Below are 9,652 nucleotides of genomic sequence, written 5' to 3' on the forward strand. Positions count from 1 at the left end.
TCTTACTGGTCGTCTGTTAGCATGTAGCTCTTACTGGTCGTCTGTTAGCATGTAGCTCTTACTGGTCGTCTGTTAGCATGTAGCTCCTGTTGGTGATCTGTTAACATATAGCAGCCTGTTGGTCGTCTGTTAGCATGTAGCTCTTACTGGTCGTCTGTTAGCATGTAGCTCTTACTGGTCGTCTGTTAGCATGTAGCTCTTACTGGTCGTCTGTTAGCATGTAGCCTCCTGTTGGTGATCTGTTAGCATGTAGCTCCTGCCGGTTGTCTAACTTGTGTGTTGCTGTCTTCAGTCCCTGTCGCCTCAGGATCGAGCCATCTATAAGGAGTTCTCGTCCTCGGTGAGTACAGCTGGGTCCAGACCTGAGCTGGGTCGGGCTGGTTCTGGTGGTTTCTGAGGTATCTGGTCTAACTTAATTCTAATTCTGTGTGTACCTGTCAGAAACGTCGCAGCACCACGAAGGTCCGCAGCAGCCCTGTCACTAAACTGCGTGTTGCTGCCAAGGGGAAAGCGGTGGGAACCAGAGCAGTGACACCTGGGGTCAGCGTGGGAAAAAAGGCCATGGCGTATCGGGCCAAGGTAAGACAAGCCCCCACCTCTGAGCAGGGCACTGAGGGCTGCAGGTGCTAACGCTGCACCTGTCTGTGTCCTCCAGCAGGACATGTCCGACTCAGATGAGGACAAGAGCGATTCCACTGACTCTGATGAAGACGATGAGACATCAGGAAGCTCAGACAGTGAGGATGAAGATGAGGTGAGAGAGGATGTGGATATGAAACCACTTCCTGTTTGTGTCTGAAACCACTTCCTGTTTCCTCTCCTCAGAATGACGATGAGGATGAAGATCAGACGTCCTCTGAGGATTCCAGCGAGTTGGACTCAGATTAGCTCCACCCTCCTGTTGAAGTGGACAGGCTGTGCAGGCCACGCCTCCTCACATGTCAAACATAGAGGCAGTGAGGTGCAGAGTGGGCGTGGCCTGATCATTTTGTTACCTGACTTGTTTTTGTTGTTTTTCATAAGTTTGTTTTTACCTGACAGAGGCTTCAGTGGTCTTTTTTCCCAGTCCAAGTTCTGAGGGCGGGGCTTGTACAGTTTGACAGTCAGTGGGCGGAGCCAGTTGGTTTGTTACCTCTGAGGGAGGAGTCAGTGTTGGACCTCCGCAGAGACAAAATAAATGCACTTTTTCACACTTCCTGTCTGGTCTCCTGTTGATGACATCATCAGGACTCAGAAAATAAAGACCGAGTCGTTTCTGTTGTTTCAGATTTTATACATTTCAGAATAAATCAACTTCCTGTGTCGACAGCTGATACACAAATAAATTATCTCACCGTTCACCTCAGCCTTTGGCACGTGCTTCAAAACATTCATGCATTACCGTTACCATGGTTACCACAAGGTTATAAAACAGAGCCCGCCCCCAGTCCCTGTCAAAACTCAGCACGCACACACACACACACACACACGTTCTTCTATCCTCATGGGGACTTCATTGACTTCCATTCATTTACTGGTCATTTCTACAGCCTGACCCTAAACCTGACCCCACAGGTGCACACCTGACCCTGAACCTAACCTCTGACCCACCAATAGCATTTCCCTCAGTGGACCAGACTTTTGTCCCCATAAGGACAGTGGGTCCTCACCAGGCTGTGCTGGAAATGTGGATAAAAACTATCCCCACCAGGTAGTAAAAACGTGTGTAAACACACACACACACACACACACGGTCATAGTGGGACCTCCAGCAGCTTCTGGTGCAGGTACTGCTTCATCTCCTCGATGCCGTTCAGCTTCTGCAGCTCGTGGTACGGCAGCTGACGAGGGACAAAAGAAGACAGGAGATCAAACATCTTCATTTTTATTCTTTATGGATAATCTGATCATATCTTTATTTCTTCAAACAACAACATGCTGTCAAACCTGCTCGTTTACCATATGATCAACTAGAACACATTAGAAACAGGTTCTCCTGGAGAACATGGTGATGTTCTGATGATGATGAGGAGGAGGTCAGTGTGTTCACTGAACATATCTGACTCAGCATGGAGTGCACCACAGGGAGTGCACCACAGGGAGTGCACCACAGGGAGTGCACCACAGGGAGTGCACCACAGGGAGTGCTCTCGGCTCGGTTCAGGCTTGAGTAGCAGGAGGAGGAGGAGTTTATACTTGGTACTTATGTTCTTACAGTTGTCTCCATGAGGCAGAATACTTTGTGCTCCAGTTGTATCAGAATTTAAAATCCTGAAGTCGGACTGACGTCAGTTCTGAGCTGACAGAGTTCCAGTTTCAAACATCATAAAAAGCGTTTATTATTTTACTGTGCAACAATAAAACGTACAACAATAGTACTCTACGAGGTATTTTGAGTGTGTAAACAGTGTTAAAACATATATTTTAACTATCACTATAAAGCACTACAAGTACGTCTGACGTAATGTAAAATAAACAACACAGAAGCCGTGTTTGTTTACATGCAAGACTAGCAATGTTAGCGGTTAGCTCAGACAAGCATGTTAGTACGCTACATACATTAAATAAATATAAAAAAGGAAAATAAACAAATTACACTCGTTTTTATTCTGCCTCCTCTCTTCTTACGTTCTGTCTGTTGAATAATGGGGACGGTGCTCGTGTACGTTTGATTACAGCTCAACATTACCCGTTAGCTTAGAGAAACATGCGCGCAGCAGCCATGTTGAAATGATGATGTAATGCATGCTCGGGCTGCTCAGGTATGGTTTGGATGTGCCGACCTCCCGACTTGAAACTACGACTTCAGGGGCGTTCCAGTTGAAAAACAGAACTGAGGCTCGAAGCTACGACCTGCGAGGACAACTGGAACTCAGCGTTTATCACTTGTGAAATGTTGTCGAACAGGAGAGTAAAATCATGACGAAATAAACTGACTGTTGCACAGTGCAGCCTTTGTACAAGGAGCTTGATCACATGAAGAGTTGGACACATCTGTTGATAATGGTGCTCTGAGCACAAATATTCAATATAAAGTTAGGTTTTACAGAGGAGGAGGGGATGTTTCCTCCCTCAGGAGGACTGCTGCTCCTGCTGACCCCTCCTCTCTGCTCTGATTGGATAAAGTTCTCTTGGTTTGTTTGGTTTGTTGAAAGTAACTTCCTGTTTGGAGCAGACTGGACAGCTTTAATAAGACCCAACAGAACACGTCCAGAGTTCTGTTAAACAGAACCTGTCCTGGTCCCAGTCAGAGGTACCAACATCTGTCGTGATGATGGACAACTGTAAGTCCTGTACTTTTAGCTGCTGGGAGTCCAAGACTGAATCCTGCCCTCTGATTGGTTCAGTTGAAGCTGACCTCAGTCACATGACTGAATCCTGCCCTCTGATTGGTTCAGTTGAAGCTGACCTCAGTCACATGACTGAATCCTGCCCTCTGATTGGTTTCTGTAGCTAAAGTTCTGTGAATGTGGACTCGTCTCTGTTTTTGTTTGAGACAGTTTGAAAACTGAATCATGTAGAATTTTTTATCTTCAAAGCAACATGGAGGAACATACGGTCCACCTCTGGTCACATGACACCTGGACTGACTCAGACCAGGACGTGACTGGGTCAGACCATGTCCCAGAACCAAACAGTACCTGTGTGTTTCTGGGACAGATCCACATGTGGACCCTGGTGCTGTAGCTGTGTGGTGTTCTGCAGGGGTCCAGTCTGGACTTGTGGACTAACCTGCAGGATGATGTAACCCAGAAGCCTCAGGTGTCGGTCCCTCATAGCCCTGGACCCGACCAGAACCTCAGAGTTGTGACAGTAGTGCCATTTGTCGTTGACGGACATGATGACCCTGCAGACACAACGACAGGTTTACAGCTGCAGCCAGGTTCTGCTGGGACCACAGAACCGGTCCGACCTGAGGCAGACTGACCTGTGGATCTGCCTGGACTTTGTCAGGAGGGTCTCAGGCTCGGCTCGGTCAGGAGGGTGGAGCTGTGTGGGTTCCTGGGGCCCCCTGTCAGCGCTGGACCCTTCATAGAACCCGGACAACTCATGGTCCGGCTCCTGGACCCTGGAGTCCCCGGCTGTCCCCTCGTCCTCCAGGATCTTCCCGAAGGAGAACTGGAACAGAGAGTCTGGGGCTACGGCCCCTGCAGGTCCCAGAGCCCCCAGCAGAGCTGGCCCATCAGAGGGGGAGCTGCTGAGTGTGGAACTGTCCTGGCTCTCCACAGACTGCTCCTTAGCCAGACCTGAGTAGTACTCTGGAGCAGGACCGTAGTACGGCTCGTAGTCCAGGCCCACATCGTTAGTCCTGGTCCTCACAGGACCAGAGGCTGCAGCTGCACTAGTACTGCAGCACATGTGGGTCCCACCCAGTCCCTCATCTCCCTGTCCAGTACTGAGTCCAGTACTGAGTCCAGACTGCTCGCTGCCGTCCTCCAGGACCGAGAACGGAGACAACTTCTGCAGCTCAGAGGTCACCACGGCAACAGCATCCTCATCTGGCTCAGTTTCCACGGCAACACAGGACGAAGGAGCCACGCTCAGAGGCAAACCTGCTCCAGACCTGATGGGCAGAACCCGACCAGAACCATCCAACCAGAGCACAAAATCTGCAGAGATAAGACCAGATAAGACCACCAGCAGGACAAAGACCAGAGGAATGGATCAGTTATTGTGTGGTACCAGCTGGTACTGTGTGTAGGTGTGTGTAGTACCTGTGTAGTACCCCGGGGCCAGCACCTCGCCCTGTTTGTAGTTCTGTTCTCCCACCAGCTGCCTCAGAGCCTCGGCCACCAGACCTTTATAACTGACACCACAGAACCAGTCAGAACCACCATGACACCCCTAACCCAGGGGTCTCCAACCTATTTTTCTTTAAGAACTACTTTCACAAAAATAAAATTGTCTGATAACTACCTTTTCAACAATTCTGCTAGACGCACCGCAACGCCCCTAGACGCACTGTGATTCCCCTAGACGCACCACAATGACCCTAGATGCACAGTGATTAGACGCACTGTGATTCCTCTAGACGCACTGTGATTCCTCTAGACGCACTGTGATTCCCCTAGATGCACTGTGATTCCCCTAGACGCACTGTGATTCCTCTAGACGCACTGTGATTCCCCTAGATGCACTGTGATTCCCCTAGACGCACAGTGATTCCTCTAGACGCACTGTGATTCCCCTAGACGCACTGTGATTCCTCTAGACGCACTGCGATTCCCCTAGACGCACCGTGATTCCCCTAGACGCACTGTGATTCCCCTAGACCCCATGTGATTCCCCTAGACGCACAGTGATTCCCCTAGACGCACTGCGATTCCCCTAGACGCACTGCGATTCCCCTAGACGCACCGTGATTCCCCTAGACGCACTGTGATTCCCCTAGATGCACTGTGATTCCCCTAGACGCACTGCGATTCCCCTAGACCCCATGTGATTCCCCTAGACGCACTGCGATTCCCCTAGACGCACAGTGATTCCCCTAGACGCACAGTGATTCCCCTAGACGCACCGTGATTCCCCTAGACGCACCGTGATTCCCCTAGAGGCACTGTGATTCCCCTAGACGCACCGTGATTCCTCTAGACGCACCGTGATTCCCCTAGACGCACTGTGATTCCCCTAGACGCACCGTGATTCCTCTAGACGCACCGTGATTCCCCTAGACGCACCGTGATTCCCCTAGACGCCCTGTGATTCCCCTAGACGCACCGTGATTCCTCTAGACGCACCATGATTCCTCTAGACACACTGTGATTCCCCTAGACGCACTGTGATTCCCCTAGATGCCCTGTGATTCCCCTAGACGCACTGCGATTCCCCTAGACGCACCGTGATTCCCCTAGACGCACCGTGATTCCCCTAGACGCACCGAGATTCCCCTAGACGCACCGCGATTCCCCTAGACGCACCGCGATTCCCCTAGATGCACTGTGATTCCCCTAGACGCACTGCGATTCCCCTAGACGCACCGCGATTCCCCTAGACGCACCGCGATTCCCCTAGATGCACTGTGATTCCCCTAGACGCACTGCGATTCCCCTAGACGCACCGTGATTCCCCTAGACGCACCGTGATTCCCCTAGACGCACCGAGATTCCCCTAGACGCACCGCGATTCCCCTAGACGCACCGCGATTCCCCTAGATGCACTGTGATTCCCCTAGACGCACTGCGATTCCCCTAGACGCACCGCGATTCCCCTAGACGCACTGTGATTCCCCTAGAAGCACTGCGATTCCCCTAGACGCACCATGATTCCCCTAGATGCACCGTGATTCCCCTAGATGCACTGCGATTCCCCTAGACGCACTGCAATTCCCCTAGACGCACTGCAATTCCCCTAGACGCACTGTGATTCCCCTAGACGCACTGCGATTCCCCTAGACGCACTGCGATTCCCCTAGACGCACCTTGATTCCCCTAGACACACCGTGATTCCCCTAGATGCACTGTGATTCCCCTAGACGCACTGCGATTCCCCTAGACGCACCGCAATTCCCCTAGTCGCACCGCGATTCCCCTAGAGCACCGTGATTCCCCTAGATGCACTGTGATTCCCCTAGACGCACCGTGACTAGATGCAGCGCGATTCCCCCAGACGCATCGTGATAGGAACAAGCACATATATATTATAAATTTTCAGAATAAGACACCATAAGGAGGAATAATTTTTAAATTCCAGCTATATTAATAGATATATGGATTTAATTCTACACAAATGCTGTCAGAATGTATGGTTCTGTTTGAGAAGCAGATGGCAACATGTAGCATGAAGCATATGTGTACACACACAATACACATGGATTTTATTTTGAAATCAGAAGTTACAAAGAGACAACAGCGATACAGTTTCAACTGTAGATATCAAAAGCTTTGATATCAATGTTATCAGTTGTTTGGAGTTTATCTTTCACAGAATTAATTATGTTTTGCTCAGATTTCTACATTTATCACTGGATTTATCAGGTGATCTCCTTCCTGCACACCCTCCCTCCTCTGTGGGGCGGAGCTGAGCAGAGCTCAGAATGAACCCTAGCTGAGTCCTGATGGAGCTGCTGATTAAAGCCAACATGTGCCCTCACCTCTGCTTACGGTTGACATCGTCCGCCGTCAGGGCGTGCTCAAACATCAGCACCTTGTGGACGTCCGGCAGGCGAGGTCCAGTGTAGTCCCTGTACTCCAGTTCTATGGCAACATCCAGCAGAGTCAGGTACCTCCTGACGATCAGAGCGTGGGGACTGTCTGAGGACAGAGCAGAGACCACAGAGGACAGAGGACGGGTTTGACTACAGGACTTCCTGTCTGTCACCAGTCAGTCTCCAGCCTGTCTCCACTTTGTCTCCAGTCTGTCTCCAGTCTGTCTTCTGTCTGTCACCAGTCTGTCTTCTGTCTGTCACCAGTCTGTCTTCTGTCTGTCTCCCGTCTGTCTCCATTTGTCTCTAGTCTGTCTTCTGTCTGTCTGTCTCCTATCTGTCTCCATTTGTCTCTAGTCTGTCTTCTGTCTGTCTGTCTCCTATCTGTCTCCATTTGTCTCTAGTCTGTCTTCTGTCTGTCTCCTGTCTGTCTCCAGCCAGTCTTCTGTCTGTCTCCTGTCTGTCTCCAGTCTGTCTTCTGTCTGTCTTCTGTCTGTCTCTAGTCTGTCTTCTGTCTGTCTCTAGTCTGTCTTCTGTCTGTCTCTAGTCTGTCTTCTGTCTGTCTCTAGTCTGTCTTCTGTCTGTCTCCAGCCTGTCTCCAGTTTGTCTCCAGCCTGTCTCCAGCCTGTCTCCAGTTTGTCTCCAGTCTGTCTCCAGTCTGTCTTCTGTCTGTCTCCTGTCTGTCTCCTGTCTGTCTCCAGTTTGTCTCCAGTCTGTCTTCTGTCTGTCTCCAGTCTGTCTCCTGTCTGTCTACAGCCTGTCTCCAGTTTGTCTCCAGTCGGTCTTCTGTCTGTCACCTGTCTGTCTTCTGTCTGTCACCAGTCTGTCTTCTGTCTGTCACCAATCTGTCTTCTGTCTGTCTCCAGTCTGTCACCTGTCTGTCTTCTGTCTGTCTCCAGTCTGTCTTCTGTCTGTCACCAGTCTGTCTTCTGTCTGTCTCCAGTCTGTCTCCTGTCTGTCTACAGCCTGTCTCCAGTTTGTCTCCAGTCGGTCTTCTGTCTGTCACCTGTCTGTCTTCTGTCTGTCACCAGTCTGTCTTCTGTCTGTCACCAATCTGTCTTCTGTCTGTCTCCAGTCTGTCACCTGTCTGTCTTCTGTCTGTCTCCAGTCTGTCTTCTGTCTGTCACCAGTCTGTCTTCTGTCTGTCACCAGTCTGTCTTCTGTCTGTCACCAGTCTGTCTTCTGTCTGTCACCAGTCTGTCTTCTGTCTGTCACCAGTCTGTCTTCTGTCTGTCACCAGTCTGTCTCCAGTCTGTCTCCTGTCTGTCTCCTGTCTGTCTCCAGTCAGTCTCCAGCCTGTCTTCAGTCTGTCTCCAGTCTGTCTCTAGTCTGTCTCTAGTCTGTCTCCAGTCTGTCTCTAGTTTGTCTCCTGTCTGTCTCCAGCCTGTCTCCAGCCTGTCTTCAGTCTGTCACCAGTCTCTCTTCAGTCTGTCTCCAGTCTGTCTCCAGCCTGTCTCTAGTCTGTCTCCAGTCTGTCTCTAGTTTGTCTCCTGTCTGTCTCCAGCCTGTCTTCAGTCTGTCTCCAGTCTGTCTCCAGCCTGTCTCTAGTCTGTCTCTAGTCTGTCTCTAGTCTGTCTCCAGTCTGTCTCCAGTCTGTCTCCAGTCTGTCTCTAGCCTGTCTATAGTCTGTCTCCTGTCTGTCTCCTGTCCATGCAGATGGAGGACACTCACTGATCACATTACTGATGAAGGCCGAGGAGAAGACGCTGTGCAGGACGGTCTTGGGGAAATGTCCCAGCTGGAACAGGGACATCAGGATGTTGACGGTGGCGAGCGGCGATCTGAGCGCCTTCATCTCCACCACCTCCTCCAGGCGAGTGAAGAAGTCCTCGCTGGATGGACGGTAACTCATTCTGCTGAACGGGAGCACCAGCTTCTGGATCACCTGAGGACACAGAACCAGAGACACCTGCAGTGTCAGACCACAGGCCCCGCCCACACCCTTCTCACACAACCCTCACCTTGCTGTCCAGGTACTCCGCCTTCTTCACCAGAAAGTCTGCGATGGTGTCCAGCAGGCGTGTCTCTCTGAGCCGATGGCGGGCGATGTATTTGGCTATCAGAGCCATGGTGTACGGCGTGATGCTGTCCACTTTCTTTGGTAACTCCTCTGGTGGACAGGAACTAGCAGGTGTTAGGTCCCCTGGACAGACATGGTGTACCTGGTCCACAAGAGAGGCTTACCTGTCAGGCTGCTGATGAACCTCTCCTGTCTGTTCTGGTAGAACAGGTGAGAACTGAAGATCAGCTCCAGACTCTTGTTGCCGGCCTCACGAGCGCACACCGACAGCATCTCGTCCAGCAGCACCATCTCCTGGTCACGAGCACCACTGATGCTGGCCAGAGTGTGTTTGACCAGCCGCAGGATCTTCCTGAGGACAGAGAGAGACAGCAGCTTCCTGAGACCTGGAGTCCTCGGTTTCACAAAGAACCGGAGACCTCAGGAGCACCTGGATGTCTGAGAATATGGACTGTGTCCACATTAAGACTGGGTCCTCTGAGGGACATGAGCTGTGTCCACATTAAGACTGG

At 51.0% G+C, this 9,652-nt stretch overlaps 2 protein-coding genes across 3 annotated transcripts in view; one reads left to right on the forward strand and one right to left on the reverse strand.

Moving 5' to 3' along the window:
- The window catches only part of ubtfl (upstream binding transcription factor, like), a gene marked incomplete in the record, with an annotated part of 16,810 nt that extends 15,618 nt beyond the window's left edge, over positions 1–1,192 (forward strand). The window contains 4 exon segments of the mRNA XM_014030794.1: positions 293–340; positions 442–579; positions 656–754; positions 826–1,192. Of these exon segments, the coding sequence (XP_013886248.1) occupies positions 293–340; positions 442–579; positions 656–754; positions 826–888 (348 nt within the window).
- Positions 1,193–1,256: 64 nt separating this feature from the next.
- Positions 1,257–9,652, reverse strand: part of fastk (Fas-activated serine/threonine kinase) — a 22,215-nt gene continuing 13,819 nt past the window's right edge. For both annotated transcript variants that reach the window (XM_014030792.1, XM_014030791.1), the window contains exons 4-11: positions 9,305–9,492; positions 9,082–9,230; positions 8,792–9,005; positions 7,070–7,229; positions 4,695–4,786; positions 3,908–4,589; positions 3,712–3,826; positions 1,257–1,820 (exon numbers count right to left, since the gene is read on the reverse strand). In XM_014030792.1, coding sequence (XP_013886246.1) covers positions 1,734–1,820; positions 3,712–3,826; positions 3,908–4,589; positions 4,695–4,786; positions 7,070–7,229; positions 8,792–9,005; positions 9,082–9,230; positions 9,305–9,492 — 1,687 coding nt within the window. In that variant the 3' untranslated portion in view covers positions 1,257–1,733. The remainder of the gene's footprint in view (positions 1,821–3,711; positions 3,827–3,907; positions 4,590–4,694; positions 4,787–7,069; positions 7,230–8,791; positions 9,006–9,081; positions 9,231–9,304; positions 9,493–9,652) is intronic.

The sequence above is a fragment of the Austrofundulus limnaeus genome, unplaced genomic scaffold (assembly GCF_001266775.1).
Source record: "Austrofundulus limnaeus strain Quisiro unplaced genomic scaffold, Austrofundulus_limnaeus-1.0 Scaffold1119, whole genome shotgun sequence".
NCBI classification, from domain to species: Eukaryota; Metazoa; Chordata; class Actinopteri; order Cyprinodontiformes; family Rivulidae; genus Austrofundulus; species Austrofundulus limnaeus.